The 19,438-nt window shown below is 37.9% G+C and overlaps 1 protein-coding gene across 3 annotated transcripts in view; it reads left to right on the top strand.

Moving 5' to 3' along the window:
* UNC80 (unc-80 homolog, NALCN channel complex subunit) overlaps positions 1-19,438 on the top strand; it is a 232,901-nt gene that overhangs the window by 95,276 nt on the left and 118,187 nt on the right. For all 3 annotated transcript variants that reach the window (XM_068543797.1, XM_068543795.1, XM_068543796.1), the window contains exons 23-25: positions 4,417-4,629; positions 8,004-8,139; positions 17,736-17,869. In XM_068543797.1, the coding sequence (XP_068399898.1) occupies positions 4,417-4,629; positions 8,004-8,139; positions 17,736-17,869 (483 nt within the window). The remainder of the gene's footprint in view (positions 1-4,416; positions 4,630-8,003; positions 8,140-17,735; positions 17,870-19,438) is intronic.

Raw genomic sequence — 19,438 nt, 5'->3', positions numbered from 1 at the left:
ATAAATAGGTATCTTGCACCAGCAAGAGCTTTATATTTTATTGTAAGGCAATACAAATATTATGTAATTCCCCAGGCACCAACATAAAATATTCACTTTTTAAAACCAGTTGGTTCCCGTCCTGTGTTATGAGTTTTCGGGATCAGTCAGGGTTTCTTCTCACATAATAAGTTTAGATACAGTCCTTCAGGTAAAGGAATGTATTGCAATTATAACCTTCAATTAACCATCATATCTTGGTAACAATATTTTCTAGGTCCCCAGGCAAAATAAAACACAGCTGTTTGAATTAGTATTCTCGTTCTCTTCTTTACTTTCATAAAGGAAACATTCAATATACATAACGATCTTATAAAATGCAGGAAAATGCCAAAGGAAGTCAAGGAAAAATAGCTTGATGCTTGAAGTTTTCTAGCTGTAGAATGTTAGAGAAGTCCATGCTGCATAATGCATGACATTTTGTAATTTTAACTAGACAGCTCTGTAGCCATTGCAGAGAACACCTTATATAAAACTGAACCATATGAAATTGATGATATTCTACTATTTTTGACCTTCAAACTTAGAAATTCCATAAGGTTCAACTTAATATTTTATCTTCCTAGTTAAAATTGATTCTTGCTTGTCTGGGAACTATGAAGTTATGACATAATGGAATTGAAGCCACTCTGTGGTGTTATGGAACATAAAAAGGTGATCTGGCAGACATATTAATAAAAAAGAATAAATATGCCTACTTTTCATTTAGGACCACCAGCAAAATTGGTATACCAATGGTATCAAATTTTGTTTAGATGTTCACTTTTAACTATGCCTCTGATACTCTGTGGTTCTTTTCATCCACACAGCATTCTTCTGATTCATTTTTCTCCATTTGTGCTGTCTTTCTCTGTGATGTGAATCCATCCCTATCCATTCTGTCATGCCTCCATTTTTAACTGCTCCTTCAGATTGCACTGAGCCGTAAAAGGTAAGCTCCATCAAAAGAGGGAAAATTGAATTTCCTTTAAGTCCACGAAGAATCCTTTGTCTAAGGTATTCTATAACCCTGCTCCTAAAATCAATACTTTCTAACTTACACTTTGAAAGGAACTTATAAGGAAAATAATTCCCCATAGCCACACCCACACTAGACTGCCTTGAATACTCTTTCACACACAGTGTGAAGTTGATACTTGTTGCTAAGTATCTTCTACTAGGATGCATAGTTGAGTACTTAGCTTTGTACCGCAACAGTATCCTCCGTTTTCTGTACAGTAACATACACACTACAATACCCCAGAAATTGGTAGTACTCAGTGCCATCCCAAGTGTGCTTTCATCTACCAGGTTTATGAGGCTTATAATAAGAAGGCAATATTCAAGTCAGGCTATGTCATCATCCCTTAATTCAAACAGTGACATTTCCAAAAGTTACTGGGTTTGATCCAATTTACATGGATCAAATTTATCAGATAATAACCAACCCTCCCTTTAATGTTGTGCTGTATGGTTAATTAATGGGAATTATTTTGTTAATGATCTCAATTCTATTTCCCAACTTAGATTAGGATTTCTTAGGGCCGATAACTGATGATGTCTGGGTTTTATCATAAGAAGCTTTTCGGAGCAGAGAGTTAAAATTGCTTTTCATTCAAAACGCCTTGAGCTTCCTAACCAAATAAAAACATATTTTCTAAAGAAGGCAAGCCAATCGACATAGGAAACCTTACATAGAACAATTTGGGTTTTTTATTGATCTTCTGTTAGTCCTCTCAGTGCCATCTAATAGTTAAGAGCAATCAAAAGAAAAAAAACCCACCTCTGCCCCATACATTTGAGTTAGGTTAAGTTTTACCCTTGTTCATCGTGAAGGAGCCAGGGTTCATAACATAATGCTACTCCAGCAGTGTTGTTTCTGTCTTCCCATCATAAAGCAATGCATCCCATTGCTTTTTATTGGAAATGTGACAGGCTAAAAATAAATTTGCATCACTCGCCTTGCCCTCCAGACTGGCATTCGTTTTTAGAGATAGATATTCCAGCCTTTTCCAGATGCAGATTAGCATATCTGAGATGTTTAGTAAAATGAATATTTAATACAAGAAGAGAGTATAGATATTTAGTCGGTATATTATGGCACCACAGTAATGATAGGTTTGATACAGAAAATCATCTGACCCTTTGCAATCTAAAGTCTTTCTATCCCTGTGACCTGCTGCCAAGTCTTGGCACCAATGCAGTTGATGATAGTTTCTCATCATCAGTGTCCATCTTTTATTAATGATAGAGTCTCACCATTGTGTTTATCTTGTATTCTGCCTTTTCACATAGATTAACTTTGTCATGGCAATACAACATATGCTTTGTAAAATTAAGTCCCAACATAAATAAATTTCATATTAGAATTCTTGATGGTTTCATTTAAGTTTTAAGGCAATGAGAAAATGCTTAATGGGCTAACTTACTTGAATCATCCAGGGTATTTGAGATAGTGTGGTACTCAACAGTATGAAGTAGCCAACTCTGCCTGAAGAAGGAAGGGATTAAGGAAGGCTTCTTAGAGGAGGTAACTAAACTGAAGCTTAAAGTGGGAATTTGCCAGATGGAAAAGGGGATTAAAGGCTCTGCAAGTCATGGAAACAACACATGGAAACATATGAGATGTTATATCTGGGAGACTAACCAGTTTGACATAATTGGACCACAGAGCACTTGAGATGGGGATAGAGAGAGAGGTGAACCAAATAACGAATGTCAGTTATCTTTATTCATTGATGACTGAGGTAGATTGAGCCTATAATATATTTTAAATGGGAAAATGATGTGATTATACATTTGTGTTTTAGTAAATAACATTATATGACATTAGTGTCCTTTTTTTTTTTTTTTAAGTTTTTGGCTGTGCCGCACAGCCTGTGAGATCTTAGTTCGCAACCAGGGATCGAACCTGCACCCCCTACATTGGGAGCGCGGAGTCTTAACCACTGGACCGCTAGGGAAGTCCCAATTGTCCCATTTGTAAACAGTGGCTTTCTACATGCATTGTAGAAATCATCTTTTCCCAAGGCTTATATGAGTATAAATTAAGACAATGTAGATATCAAAGAGGAACTAATACAGATCTGGGCATGAGAGAGACCTGAGATTGAATCCTGTGTCGACTTCTTCCCAGCTATATAATAGTGGAAAAATTATACCTCATTTAAAAAAATATTAAAATGAAGATATTGTTTCACAGGGTTGTTATGATAATTAAGAATTACAATTTATAAAAACTGATTGGCACGTATTGATATTCTCTGTATATTAGCCCCTATTTTAACATTACGGATCGATGCATTGTTAAGAATGCTATTGCTTGAATGATGAAAACGGTTTCAATTTGAAAACATGTGCTTACTAAGCAACCTATGGTTATTAGGTAACTGAGGTGATAGCTAATATTGTGATATATATTTCTTTAACTGGCACGAATGAATTTTTGATGTATGTACTTTTTGCGACCTGTTGACCTATGGGAAACTTCACACTCCTTCCCTTATTATTATCATTATTATTATTATTTTTTTTTTTGGCTTATAAAGAGTTCAGTAGATATCTCACTCTTACCAGTTTCTGGGTATCAACTAAAAGCTGTTTCTTTTATTTTTTTCAAGCACATCTTCACAAGATGGAGCCATATTTTTATTTTCCTGAAGAAATGCTCTATTTTTCATTTATCAATTAAGCAATTTCCTCTTTGTCAAACATTTTCAATTGAAACCATGCCTATTTAAGCAGAATTTGGTCTGTTGTTTATGAAAAATTGGGGAAAGAGACTAACTCAATCTAATTTATTTATTTATTTTTTTGTTTGTTTTCCGTTTCAGGCCCCATTTTATTCTCTGTTTTCTCTCACAACTCAGCCTAATGTAGTAAGCTCTTCCTTTTCTTACTAGCCAAAATGAGGGAGCAGTTGCACTTCCTTGGAGCTTGTGGATGGTCCTAGATAACAAAATGCCTACTGACACCCTTGGTTAACATACGACTAGTTCTAGAAATTGAATATGTGTTTGCATCATGTTAATTTTAGGTTTAAAAAAAGCATCATATTTTAAACCTTCTGATTAAAAATTATTTCACACTTAAATCCCAGCTGTCTCTGAAATTTGCAAAGAGTCATGAAATTACTTGAGATTCTCCAAAAGGAGAAAACTAAACTCAGAAACCTACTTAAAATGTCTAATTTTTCAATACCCAAATTTGCCTTCATGGATTCATTTTCCAGATTCCCCACTACTATTGTAACCATACTAACACTACCCTGGGAAATATGGCTAAACTAAATCAAAATACGGAGACGAAAATAAACTAAGAGTACATAGTCATTCAGTTTAAGTTCAACTTCATTGTTTGTTAATCCTACATTACTCTTTCCTTAACAACCCTACTCAGGAAGCGCCTGTAGTAGCCAGAGCAGCGCTGTTCCTGGAATGTGCCCGTTTTGTTTACCGCTGCAACCGTGGCAACTGGCCAGAGTGGATGAAAGGGCATCATGTGAATATCACCAAGAAAGGCCTTTCCAGGGGACGGTCTCCCATTGTGGGCAACAAGCGGAACCAGAAGCTTCAGTGGAACGCTGCCAAGCTCTTCTACCAATGGGGAGACGTGAGCTTTTGATTTTCTTCTATAAAAATTAGGCTGAGTGAAGTGAAGAAGTTTTGTGTTTATGTTTGTTCATTTGTTTGGGAGACAATTTCTTGAGTATCCATTATGTACCAGGCACTGAACAAAACATTTCAGGGGAAAATAAATGTAATTCATTTAATCTTCCCAACAAATCTACAAAGTTAGACATTATTATCTCTTCTATCTCTTTTCCTGGTCCTCTGCCTCTTTCCTTCCTATAAATGGAAACATTCTCAGCATCTCTTATAATTTCTTCCTGTATAATCTGCACCAGGATTACATTTATTCCTGTATTTTCAACTGTTAGCTGTATGTCAGGGGCACACACTTCTCTGTCCATAGCACTCTTTGGATCCCCGACCGACATCACCAACTGTACTTTGGAGGCATTCACTCAATGTCCTGAAACTCAATCTGACCAAAATAAAACCCTTCTCTCCATTTAAACACACCCCCATCTGCAACCCCTCTTGAATTTTCTATTCTTATTGGTAGCACCACCATCATCTAAGATGACAGCCTTGAATATATTCCAAACCTTCTTCTCTTATTGATTCCACCACTTCCATGTCACTGATGCCCTTTTAGGTCAGAACTTCATTACTTCTTATCTATATGACTAAAGTATTTTCCTATTTAGTCTCCTCCCACTATCTCCCCTCATCTGACCCATCCTACACACTGCCAGTAAAATCATATCCCTTTGGCATAGCTCATCTAAAAGTAGAACATTCATACTTATCTCCCAGCCTCCAGACTTGCTCCCTCCAATTCATTCTTCAAACTGCTGTCAGAGTGATTAGGCTAAAATGCAAATCACATTATAGTGCTTCAGTGGCCCTCCTTTTCCCTTGGGATAAAACCCAAATTGCTTAGCCTGGCATTGCTGCTCTCTCCACAACCTTTGTTCAAATCACACCAAGATTATGGATGATGAGGCAAATGAGCTAATGTATCTAAAGAACATTTATCTCAATGCTTTGCATCTAAGAGGTGTTCAGTAGTAATGTTATTATATTAATTCTTGAAAGCAGGGTATGTGATTTTTCTGTGCATTGTTAGGCAGCTATCACAGTGCCCCTCGAATGAGTGATAAGGTTCTCCCTGACTCAGAAAGTACCTTTCGTCCTTCTTCAGAATGCAAAATGAAGCCCAGCTTCAAGAACTCTAGGATCTAGTCACAATCTACCTTTCCAAGCCCTCAGACACATTATTTCCTCTCACAAAATGGTGCTTCAACCAATTGGCTTATTTGTCAGTCTCTGAACACGTCAGTGCATTTCCCTGAATACGGATCTTTTGAAACTCTCCGTCTGGAATATCCACTTTTCCCCTTCCCCATTAGCCTACACAGCAATTCTTCAGAATCTACAGGAATGAAACTTTGTATGATTCTCTGAAATGAATCTGATTTCTCCATATTCTAATAAATAAAGTGCTTTCAGTCTTTTACACGACTGTTATTTTGGTATGTTATTACCTCCCCAACAGACTGTAAGCTCCTTGAAGTAAAGAGCAACACACAGAGATACTCTATTTGAATCCGAGTTCAAGGTTGCTGAGCAACCTAGAGCAAGGCTTTCGACCTAACTTTCCTAATTGCCAAACAATGATCCTTCTTTATGAAGGTTTATAATCTCCTAGGGCACATTAAACAAAGATACTGATGTACTATAACAATTTATTCAACTTTATTTTTACTTAATACGTAACAAATTACCTCACCTAATAAATATTTGATGAATGAAAAAGGAATAAACATATTCCCAAGGCACTTTTCTGGTCTTAGAAGAGACATAGAGCTCTAAATTATTATTTAGGTATTTAGTATTATCCCAGACAAGTTCATTTTTTGAGCAACCTTTTAAGCTTTATGAACTGTGGGTTTAACTTAAATTGCTTGGCTTCAGCATCCTGGGAGGATCGATGTAGAATTTTTTTCCCCGGTGAATCTCACTATTAAGTCTGCTGGCTCCACTCCAGACTCATAATTCCACATCTCCTTCCTTAGATTTCCAAAAGAGTAGCATCAGGACAAGGCTTTTTGTTGAGGTGGTGGTTTTTGTTTTTATGTTTTGTTTTGCTTGCTTAAAACTTCTCAGGTTAGCAGCTAAAAGTTTAGGATGCTGTGATTTTTTCTACACTGCTTTCTTTCTCCTTTTTGTGGTTTTTGTTACTCCCCACTTAATTCCAGAGTTTAAGCAGACCCCTTTGTTTTCAGATAGCCAAGACGTTCAAACAACTTGTGTTTTTATTTAAAGTGTTCTGGACATATCTTTGTCAGTTTCCAGTAGTGAATCTAATCTCTTGCATGCCCAGAATGTAGTAACTTTTCTAAATATTTTAAAAGGATGATATAGGAAGAAAAAAGAAAAGTAGCTGGAATTTTGTTCTTATCAATGCACAGAATAACCAAACTGTCAAATTCTAGGTTCAGTGCTCATTTTAGCTTTTTGACTCTCTTTCTTAAGCATGCATCTCCTCTTTTGTTGCATACAATTTGTCATTGGAATGTAAAAGGAATTAGATAGAGGTAGCATATTGTGTCTTTTCTTTCGGAAAATTCCTTTTGGTAAATCAGACAATAGTACATGATGATTCAGAAGAACAGATAGTAAGTATTGGTTTTATGAATACCTTGTAAGAGCCAATATTGCCCATGTGCTGACTTATTAAAAATCATATTTCTAATGTCGATGTTGGGTACACTATCAAAAGAGTAGTATTTCTTTCTCATTCATAGTGTATCTTGGAGGGGGGGGAACAAAGTCTATAAGAAAGTCATTGATTGCATATATGATGACAGATACAAATAAAATTGCAGTTCCAGAATTCATGCCAATCTCCAAGCTCATTTGCATGATAGTGCCTTTCTCATAAAATAGCATAATCAGAAACACTCTGAAGAACTGTGACTTCTTATTTTTTACTGCAGCAAAATCCTCCATTAGAAACAACTGCAAAACAAAACAAACAAACAAAAAATGACAAAAAACAAAAACAACAACAACAAAAAACAACAGCATACTCCCTTATGTGAAACCTATAATATAGATGACCTTTGAGGAAATAGAAATATTTTCAGAAAATGTTTTGTATGAGAATAAAAAATGCCATTCCATTTCCTAAAAGTCTTTAGACACAGTGACCTTAGAGGTAGCATCAGTGCCTTCCCTCTCTGGGTTCCCACATTGGGAAATGAAACATGGTGGTAACAACACTGTGGCAGACAGAGGAGGCTTATGCTGAAAATAACTCCCATTAATTGGTTGCTGGTGACCTCTGTAATGTGAGAGCCTATTTTACAGTCTGACGTATCTCATGCTGTTTCGTTCTTTTTCTCTTCATGGTAGGCAATTGGCGTCCGGTTGAATGAGCTGTGCCATGGGGAAAGTGAGAGCCCAGCCAACCTGCTGGGTCTCATTTATGATGAGGAGACCAAGAGGAGACTGAGAAAGGAGGATGAGGAGGAAGACTTTTTAGATGACAGTAAGGAGACTCCCTTTACTACAAGAACCCCTGCTTGTAAGAACCTCTGCTTTAGGAGCACGTAATATTTCTCTTTCCTCTTTCACATTCTTACCACCTTCCCATGTCTCCCACTGCACCTTCTCCCCTATTCCCTCTGCATGGATGTGAGCATGTGCATAAAGCCACACAAAGAGAGAGCAGGAACCAGAAGGAGAAGACTGTAGACAGGGGCAAAGAGTTGACAATATGGAACACTCATTGCTTTGTAGTCTCTGACTCTTAATATTGTAAATACGAAGATCAGTTTTAGGCCTCCTTGAGAAAACATAGTTGTGCTGCCCCAGAAGAGGGCTGGTCAGGGTTTGTGTTTTATTACTGCTCTTGGAGTTTTAAAAAAGGGTTAGACCTGAGGGAGACCTTCAAGATGGTGGAGGAGTAAGACGTGGAGATCACCTTCCTCCCCGTAAATACATCAGAAATACACCTACATGTGGAACAACTCCTACAGAGCACCCACTGAACGCTGGCAGAAGACCTCAGACTTCCCAAAAGGCAAGAAACTCCCCACATACCTGGGTAGGGCAGAAGAAAAAAGAAAAAGAGAGACAAAAGAATAGGGACGGGACCTGCCCCTCTGGGAGGGAGCTGTGAAGGAGGAAAAGTTTCCACACACTAGGAAACCCCTTCACTGGTGGAGGCAGGGGTGGGCGGGGGGGGAAGCTTCAGACCCACAGAGGAGAGCACAGCAACAGGGGTGCAGAGGGCAAAGCGGAGAGATTCCCGCACAGGGGATCGGTGCTGACCAGCACTCACCAGCCCGAGAGGCTTGCCTGCTCACCCGCCAGGGCGGGTGGGGGCTGGGAGATGAGGCTTGGGCTTCGGAGGTCAGATCCGAGGGAGAGGACTGGGGTTGGCTGTGTGAACACAGCCTGAAGGGGGCTAGTGTGCCACAGCTAGCTGGGAAGGCGTCGGGGAAAAAGTCTGGACCTTCCTAAGAGGCAAGAGACCATTGTTTTGGGGTGTGCGAGGAGAGGGGATTCAGAGCACCGCCTAAATGAGCTCCAGAGCCATGGCTATCAGCGCGGACCCCAGAGACGGGCATGAAACAATAACGCTGCTGCTGCAGCCACCAAGAAGCCTGTGTGCAAGCATAGGTCACTATCCACATCTCCCCTCCTGGGAGCCTGTGCAGCCCACCACTGCCAGGGTCCTGTGATACAGGGACAACTTCCCTGGGAGAATATATGGTGCGCCTCAGGCTGTTGTAACGTCATATCAGCCTCTGCTACCGCAGGCTCACCCTGCATTTCGTACCCCTCCCTCCCCCCTGCCTGAGTGACCCAGAGCCCCATAATCAGCTGGTACATTAACCCTGTCCTGTCTGAGCGAAGAACAGATGCCCTCAGGCGAGCTACATGCAGAGGCAGGGTCAAATCCAAAGCTGAACCCCAGGAGCTGTGCAAACAAAGAAGAGAAAGGGAAATTTCTCTGTGCAGCCTCAGGAGCAGCGGATTAAATCTCCACAATCAACTTGATGTGCCCTGCGTCTCTGGAATACCTGAATAAAGTTCAGGACATTGGTCCACAAGAGACCTCCCGGCTCCACATAATATCAAAGAGCGAAAGCTCTCCCAGCGATCTCCATCTCAATGCTAAGACCCAGCTCCACTCAACGACCAGCAAGCTATGGCGCTGGACACCCTATGCCAAACAACTAACAAGACAGGAACACAACCCCACCGATTAGAGAGGCTGCCTAAAATCATAATAAGGTCTCAGACACCCCAAAACAAACCACTGGACACAGACCTGCCCACCAGAAAGACAAGATCCAGCCTCATCCACCAGAACACAGGCACTAGTCCCCTCCACCAGGAAGCCTACACAACGCACTGAACCAACCTTAGCCACTGGGGGCAGACACCAAAAATAACAGGAAATATGAACCTGCAGCCTGTGAAAAGGAGACCCCAAACACAGTAAGTTAAGCAAAATGAGAAGACAGAGAAACACACAGCAGATGAAGGAGCAAGGTAAAAACCCACCAGACCAAAAAAAAAGAAGAGGAAATAGACAGTCTACCTGAAAAAGAATTCAGAGTAATGATAGAAAAGATGATCCAAAATATTGGAAATAGAATGGAGAAAATACAAGAAACATTTAAAAAGGACCTAGAAGAGCTAAAGAGCAAACAAACAATGATGAACAACACAATAAATGAACTTAAAAATTCTCTAGAAGGAATCAATAGCAGAATAACTGAAGCAGAAGAATGGATAAGTGACCTGGAAGATAAAATAGTGGAAATAACTACTGCAGAGGAGAATAAAGAAAAAAGAATGAAAAGAATTGAGGAGAGTCTCAGAGACCTCTGAGACAACATTAAATGCACCAACATTCGAATTATAGGGGTCGCAGAAGGAGAAGAGAAAAAGAAAGAGACTGAGAAAATATTTGAGGAGATGATAGTTGAAAAGTTCCCTAATATGTAAAAGGAAAAAGTCAAGTCCAGGAAGCACAGAGAGTCCCGTACAGGATAAAAACAAGGAGAAACACGCCAAGACACATATTAATCAAACTATCAAAAATTAAATACAAAGAAAAAATATTAAAAGCAGCAAGGGAAAAACAACAAAAAACATACAAGGGAATCCCCATAAGGTTAACAGCTGATCTTTCAGCAGAAACTCTACAAGCCAGAAGGGAGTGGCAGGACATATTTAATGTGATGAAAGGAAAAAACCTACAACCAAGATTACTCTACCCAGCAAGGATCTCATTCAGTTTCGACAGAGAAATTAAAACCTTTACAGACAAGAAAAGCTAAGAGAATGTAGCACCACCAAACCAGCTTTACCACAAATGCTAAAGGAACTTTTCTAGGCAGGAAACACAAGAGAAGGAAAAGACCTACAATAACAAACTCAAAATAATTAAGAAAATGGTAATAGGAACATACATATCGATAACTACCTTAAATGTAAATGGATTAAATTCTCCAACCAAAAGACGTAGACTGGCTGAATGGTTACAAAAACAAGACCTGTATATATGCTGCCAACAAGAGACCCACTTCAGACCTAGGGACACATACAGACTGAAAGTGAGGGGATGGAAAAAGGTATTCCGTGCAACTGAAAATCAAAAGAAAGCTGGAGTAGCAATTCTCATATGAGACAAAATAGACTTCAAAATAAAGACTATTACAAAAGACAAAGGAGGACACTACATAATGATCAAGGGATCAATCCAAGAAGAAGATATAACAATTGTAAGTACTTATGCACCCAACATACAAGCACCTCAATATATAAGGCAAATGCTAACAGCCGTCAAAAGGGGAAATTGACAGTAACATAATCATATTAGGGGACTTTAACAACCCACTTTCACCAATGGACAGATCATCCAAAATGAAAATAAATAAGGAAAAACAAGCTTTAAATGATACATTAAACAAGATGGACATAATTGATATTTATAGGACATTCCATCCAAAAGCAACAGAATACACTTTCTGCTCAAGTACTCATGGAACATTCTCCAGGATAGATCATATCTTGGGTCACAAAGCAAGCCTTGGTAAATATAAGAAAATTGAAATCGTATCACATATCTTTTCCGACCACAATGCTGTGAGACTAGATATCAATTAAAGGAAAAATCTGTAAAAAATACAAACACATGGAGGCTAAACAATACACTACTTAATAACGAGATCACTGAAGAAATCAAAGAGAAAATCAAAAAATACGTAGAAGCAAATGACAATGAAAACATGATGACCCAAAACCTATGGGATGCAGCAAAAGCAGTTCTAAGAGGGAAGTTTACAGCAATACAATCCTACCTCAAGAAACAGGAAACATCTCAAATAACCTAACCTTACACCTAAAGCAATTAGAGAAAGAAGAGCAAAAAACCCCCAAAGTTAGCAGAAGGAAAGAAATCATAAAGATCAGATCAGAAATAAATGAAAAAGAAATGAAGGAAATGATAGCAAAGATCAATAAAACTAAAAGCTGGTTCCCTGAGAAGATAAACAAAATTGATAAACCATTAGCCAGACTCATCAAGAAAAAAGGGAGAAGACTCAAATCAACAGAATTAGAAATGAAAAAGGAGAAGTAACAACTGACACTGCATAAATACAACGGATCATGAGAGATTACTACAAGCAACTGTATGCCAATAAAATGGACAACCTGGAAGAAATGGACAAATTCTTAGAAAAGCACAACCTTCCAAGACTGAAGCAGGAAGAAATAGAAAATATAAACAGACCAATCACAAGCACTGAAATTGAGACTGTGATTAAAAACCTTCCAACAAACAAAAGCACAGGATCAGATGGCTTGTCAGGCGAATTCTATCAAACATTTAGAGAAGAGCTAACACCTATTCTTCTCAAACTCTTCCAAAATGTAGCAAAGGGAGGAACACTCCCAAGCTCATTCTACGAGGCCACCATCACCCTGATACCAAAACCAGACAAAGATGTCACAAAGAAAGAAAACTACAGACCAATATCTCTGATGAACATAGATGCAAAAATCATCAACAAAATACTAGCAAACAGAATCCAACAGCACATTAAAAGGATAATACACCATGATCAAAAGGGGTTTATCCCAGGAATGCAAGGATTCTTCAATATATGCAAATCAATCAATGTGATACACCATATTAACAAATTGAAGGAGAAAAACCATATGATCATCTCAATAGATGCAGAAAAAGCTTCTGACAAAATTCAACACCCATTTATGATAAAAACCCTCCAGAAAGTAGGCATAGAGGAAACTTACCTCAATATAATAAAGGCCATATATAACAAACCCACAGTCAACATCATTCTCAATGCTGAAAAACTGAAACCATTTCCTCTAAGATCAGGAACAAGACAAGGTTGTCCACTCTCACCACTATTATTCAACATCGTTTTGGAAGTTAAGGCCACAGCAATCAGAGAAGAAGAAGAAATAAAAGGAATCCAAATTGGAAAAGAAGAAGTAAAGCAGTCACTGTTTGCAGATGACATGATACTATACATAGAGGTTCCTAAAAATGCCAACAGAAAACTACTAGAGCTAATCAAGGAATTTGGTAAAGTAGCAGCATACAAAATTAATGCACAGAAATGTCTTGCATTCCTGTACACTAATGATGAAAAATCTGAAAGAGAAATTAAGGAAACACTTCCATTTACCATTGCAACTAACAGAATAAAATACTGAAGAATAAACCTACCTAAGGAGAAAAAAGACCTGTATGCAGAGAGCTATAAGACACTGATGAAAGAAATTAAAGTTGATACAAACAGATGGAGAGATATACCATGTTCTTGGATTGGAAGAATCAACATTTTGAAAATGATTATACTACCCAAAGCAATCTACAGATTCAAGGCAATCCCTGTCAAACTACCAATGGCATTCTTCACAGAATTAGAACAAAAAATTTTACAATTCGTATGGAAACACAAAAGACCCCGAATAGCCAAAGCAACCTTGAGAAAGAAAAACGGAGTTGGAAGAATCAGGCTCCCTGACTTCAAGCTATACCACAAAGCTACAGTAATGAAGACAGTATGGTACTTGAACAAAAACAGAAATATAGATCAATGGAACAGGATAGAATGCCCAGAGATAAACCCACGCACATATGGTCATCTAATTTACGACAAGGGAGACAAGAACATACCGTGGAGAAAGGACAGCCTCTTCAATAAGTGGTGCTGGGAAAACTGGACAGCTACATTTAAAAGAATGAAATTGGAATACTCCGAAACACCATACACAAAAGTAAACTCAAAATGGATGACAGACCTAAATATAAGGCCAGACACTATAAAACTCTTAGAGGAAAACATAGGCAGAGCACTCTATGACATAAATCACAGCAAGATCCTTTTTGACCCAACTCCTAGAGAAATGGAAATAAAAAGAAAAATAAACAAATGGGACCTAATGAAACTTAAAAGCTTTTGCACAGCAAAGGAAACCATAAACAAGACCAAAAGACAACCCTCAGAATGGGAGAAAATATTTACAAATGAAGCAACTGACAAAGGACTAATCTCCAAAATTTAGAAGCAGCTCATGCAGCTCTATATCCAAAAAACAAACAACTGTATCCAAAAATGGGCAGAAGACCTAAATAGACGTTTCTCCAAAGAAGATATACAGATTGCCAACAAACACATGAAAGGATGCTCAACATCACTAATCATTAGAGTAAAGCAAATCAAAACTACAGTGAGGTATCACCTTACACCAGTCAGAATGGCCTCATCAAAAAATCTAGAAACAATAAATGCTGGAGAGGGTGTGGAGAAAAGGGAACCCTCTTGCACTGTTGGTGGGAATGTAAATTGATACAACCAGTATGGAGAACAATACGGAGGTTCCTTAAAAAACTAAAAATAGAACTATCATAAGACCCAGCAATGCCACTACAGGGCATATATCCTGAGAAAACCATAATTCAAAAGGAGTCATGTACCACAATGTTCACTGCAGCTCTATTTACAATAACCAGGACATGGAAGCAACCTAAGTGTCCATCAACAGATGAATGGATAAAGAAGATGTGGCACATATATACAATGGAATATTACTCAGCCATAAAAAGAAACGAAATTGAGTTATTTGTAGTGAGGTGGATGGACCTGGAGTCTGTCATACAGAGTGAAGTAAGTCAGAAAGAGAAAAACAAATACCATATGTTAACACATATATATGGGATCTAAAAAAAAAAAAAAAGTTCTGAAGAACCTAGAGGCAGGACAAGAATAAAGACGCAGACGTAGAAAATGGACTTGAGGTCACGGGGTGGGGGGAAGTGTAAGCTGGCATGAAGTGAGAGAGTGGCATGGACATATATATACTACTAAATGTAAAATAGATAGCTAGTGGGAGGCAGCCGCATAGCACAGGGAGATCAGCTCAGTGCTTTGTGACCACCTAGAGTGGTGGGATAGGGAGGGTGGGAGGGAGACGCAAGAGGGAGGAGATATGGAAGTATATGTATATGTATAGCTATATGTATAGCTGATTCACTGTTATAAAGCAGAAACTAACACCATTGTAAAGTAATTATACTCCAATAAAGATGTTAAAATAAATAAATAAGTTAAAAAGTGGTAGAGCAAATATAATTATACGTGAAAAGCTTCTCAAATAGCTATAATATTGAAATATTTAATCAGAGTGTATTATAATATTTAACCTGAAATTAAAATATTAAGATTCAGAGTATTAGAACTGTGAATGTTTGATGTATTGTACTTATTTATTAAAAGTATAATTGAGTCCCATCATAGAAGAATAGAGACGAAGAGATTCCTGAACATCCTTCTCAACACCATTTTGTGCATATGTGTGTTCTATACCATACAAGCTTGTGTGTATGTGTACCACTGCCTTTTATGGAATATCAAATGTCAGTACAGTTTTGGAATTAGTATTATTATCTGATGAAGACATTGAAGCCTCTTCCTTTTGACCTTCCTTAGTGGTTTGAAGTTCAGACTCCCTGATGATGTCTTATGGATTGTCCTTAGTTAAGTGATGCCAAACCTACTTCATCCTTATAGGCATGAAATGTAAAAGGATGGCTAGAATATAACATTGGACAAAACTAAATAATAATAACAGAAAACATATTGTCTTCTTTTCCACTTTCATACCAGTAATTTTTTTTTGCATTTTTTCATCATTTTGCTCTTTCTCAGCCCATATCAAATCAGAGAAATCTTCTTGACTTAGCTGTTGACAAAATACCAATGTCTGACATTAGTCTTTTAGCCTAATAATGAAAGTTGGCCCCAAAGATTCCCCTCAAGTTCACAAGAGTCTAGGCTATCCTAGAATGACTCATAGTATTGGGTCTGATTTGTAAGAGGACTTGAAGATTATCCAGAAATCACAGAACCTAGTTTAGGCCTGCCAGGAGATATCCCCAAACTGCCCTGGATCTCCTAGGGGTCCTTCAGAACAGAGAAGAGCCAAAGCAACCTTAGATGGATGTATCTTCATAGGCCAAAATGATCTCAAGTCGCCATGAGACCACATAAGTCTCATTGGCCAATATGGTATGCATGGTATATTAGTTTTTTGGTGAGGTTATTTATAAGTCAATACTTGTTCATCGTAACAGAATATTTCAGATGATAGTTATGAGAGAGCCTCCACTAAAACCAAGCTCATCGTCTATAGGACTGACAAGAAGAATCTAAATGATATCCTCAGGATTGCCAGGACAGATCTGGAAGTTTATACTAAATATCTAGTGTTCAATTATTTTTTAAAAACAGTTGCAATCTAGGCAATTTCTAGAGTCATGTAGCCTCCACTGAATATAAGATTGGAATGTCTGCTTTAGTTCCACTTTCAAGTCAATACATAGCTCATTTTGCATTTAAAAAATAATTATGGTATAAGCAAGTATCAGTCTGGAAATTCTAGAGGAGTTTGTTGTTTTCATTCTTAATAAGAGGCAATGTCCCCAGCCACGTAGTACCTCTGTAGAAAATATAATGGTTTTCATGGAGAAGAAATAGCCAGATATCTTCAGAAAGACCATAATTCTACCTACTATCAATATAAACCATGAATTATATATTATATTCAATTAAGAAAGCCAAATACACAGGAAGTATTTTAGAGATATTTTTAGGAAGGTTAATATGTAATGATATAGTGATTGGTGATAAGCTGGTTCATTGGAAATAGATAACTATTTTGTTTCTTTTATGAGAGGCATGACTTTGGTCTTCTTTTCTGAACACTGATAAGTAATCAATATATTTCTCCATGATTTGTGATGTCATGTATCTGAGACCTAATCCTGAGGATTTAAAAGTCTCTGGTGTCACCTTGGCCATTGTCTGCCTTTAGAGCAAAATCCATTTGTTGGTCTATGGTGGATGCAATGTTTTACTCATTCAAAGACTAGTGTTCTTCAAAGCAAAGGAGAATATTTGCATATTCTAGTGTAGCTGTTCCTTAATATGACAGGCTAACTTGTATAAACAGTATAATATAGGTGACCAAGTAAGTAATCCTAGTTTATGCTACAGAAACACATCTGGACTTAAGCTGAAACAACTTCACTGCTCTAAGAACATCAAGACAGACGTCTCTCACAAAGTGAGCTGACAGGACTTTTGTAGTTCCAAATATAGTTCACGGCTCTGTACCTTGTCTAAATCTGATTGAACAACGATATGAAAATCTGGCAGGACTGCTTTCTGTTTCTGTTTTCATTAAAAGGCTTTCCAGTCTGGTGGAGCTGCATTTTGTTACTCTATGATGCCTTGAGGAGAATAATTTAATGCTTATTGATTGACATTTTAATATTGAGGCATTCATTATAGAATTGCAAAATGGAGAAAAAGAGAGGTGTATTGTAATGCATAGATTACGCTAAGGGGACCAGGTAAATTGAACGTGTATAGGAAACATCCTCATTTGCAGTTTCATTTTGGACATGTATAGGTAACATTCTCATATGCAATTTGATTTTACACATGCGTAGCTATGTCCATCAAACTGTGCCTCTCTATTTTTTATTCGTTTGTTTGCTTGTAAAAGAACTCTTTCATTCCATAGGTACTGTGAACCCCTCTAAATGCGGCTGCCCCTTTGCCTTGAAGATGGCAGCATGCCAGCTTCTCCTGGAGATTACCACCTTCCTGCGAGAGACCTTTTCTTGCCTGCCCAGACCACGCACTGAGCCTCTGATGGTACGTAAAATATATTAATAATGAGGCTACTTGGAGTGTCCAACCATGTGGCTAGATTTTGAGTGTTCAGTTTCCTCAAATACCCAATGACCAAATGTATCACATAGTTTAAAAATTCAACCAAGGGATTTTCATATACAAAAAGAAAATCTCTTTTATCTATTAAAAAAAAAAGAACTAAAATTGACCTTGAAATCACTAAAGATAGTAGCACTGGGTAAAATGTTTGATTGATCACTGTCAGTTAACCTGGGAATGTCTGAGAACCTCCAGGTTCCTTTACTCTGCAAACTATGAGTTTTATGGCCAGCATTTTCCAGGAATCACTGATAGATTTTTTTTTTCATACTAACAACTCATAAATTCCTGTGCCTCCAATGAATTTTCTCATTTAAACTAAGGGCGAAAAAACTCAAGTCTTTAGCATGTAAATGTCTCTGAACATATATTTTATTTCTGCAGCATTTCTTGTGGATACGGATAGGCAGAGAAAGAACGTGTGTGCATGCACACACGCACGCGTGCACGGAAACACACAGACACACACAGGCACACACACATACACACACACTCCTGTACCATCAGGGTCTGATTTATTTAACTTAGGATACAAATTCTAACAAGAGCCAGGAGTCATCACAGGGCATTTGGGACAGAGGCACACCTCAGAGCCCATTTTCCTTGGCCCTTTGTTCCCTACCAGGCACCAAGTTTCCGGTGGTTCTTTTGTCATAGGCATTATCCAACCAGAGCTGAGGAACCAAATTCTCTTTTTTCCCCGTTTACACAAGATTTACACTATTCTGCCAGAAAAATTGGTACACTAACAATCTGTGTGGTTCCATTTAGGTGAATTTTACAGTCCACCAGCTCTCCTGCTTTTTTGACCAAACTCAGCATGAACAAGGCCATAACCTAGTTCCTGAGGGCAGGTAGGGGAGGGAAAGGGACAAAATGCTCTGGTATTCCTGAGCAGTGCCTCTAACTCTGATTTTCCAATGTCTGGACAGCCTGTTTCCTCACACTCTAAAACATAAAATGGAAATATTTATAGGTAAAATACGTTTTCAAGAGAAACATATGACATGTGGGCTGTGAAACTGCACCCTTTAAATACTGAAAAAGAGAGTTCTTCTTACTGCCCTTATTTAATTTCATGTTATCCTGAACCTTGATTTTTCTGAATTGTCACCTTCACTATTATATTGAGACTATTCTATAAAATCAAATCAAGGCTGCCACTTAACACGTGTTTAGTTTAAAGTCAAGTCTGATCTGTAGGCCTCTGTCGGTGTTATTCTATCAACATTCTAATTATACCAGTCTTCATAAAAGCACAGAAACACATCTACTTTTAAATTGACAGATTTTTAATGGTCACCATTTTGACCTATTATGATTTAAAAACATAAGAATCTTGAAGTTTGAGTCACTTATTTTTGTTCTTTCTTTCAACACTATAAAGCTATAGTTTAATATTCCTTATTATTGTAACAAATTTCATTTTTTAAAAAAATTAATCAAATCTTTTAAAAATGACTGTATAATCAACTGGCTGTCTAGGAGAAA

The sequence above is a fragment of the Eschrichtius robustus genome, chromosome 5, assembly GCF_028021215.1.
Source record: "Eschrichtius robustus isolate mEscRob2 chromosome 5, mEscRob2.pri, whole genome shotgun sequence".
In the NCBI taxonomy this organism is placed as follows: Eukaryota; Metazoa; Chordata; class Mammalia; order Artiodactyla; family Eschrichtiidae; genus Eschrichtius; species Eschrichtius robustus.
Note: the sequence above shows the minus strand (reverse complement) of the source record. Positions and strands in the feature narration are given on the sequence as shown.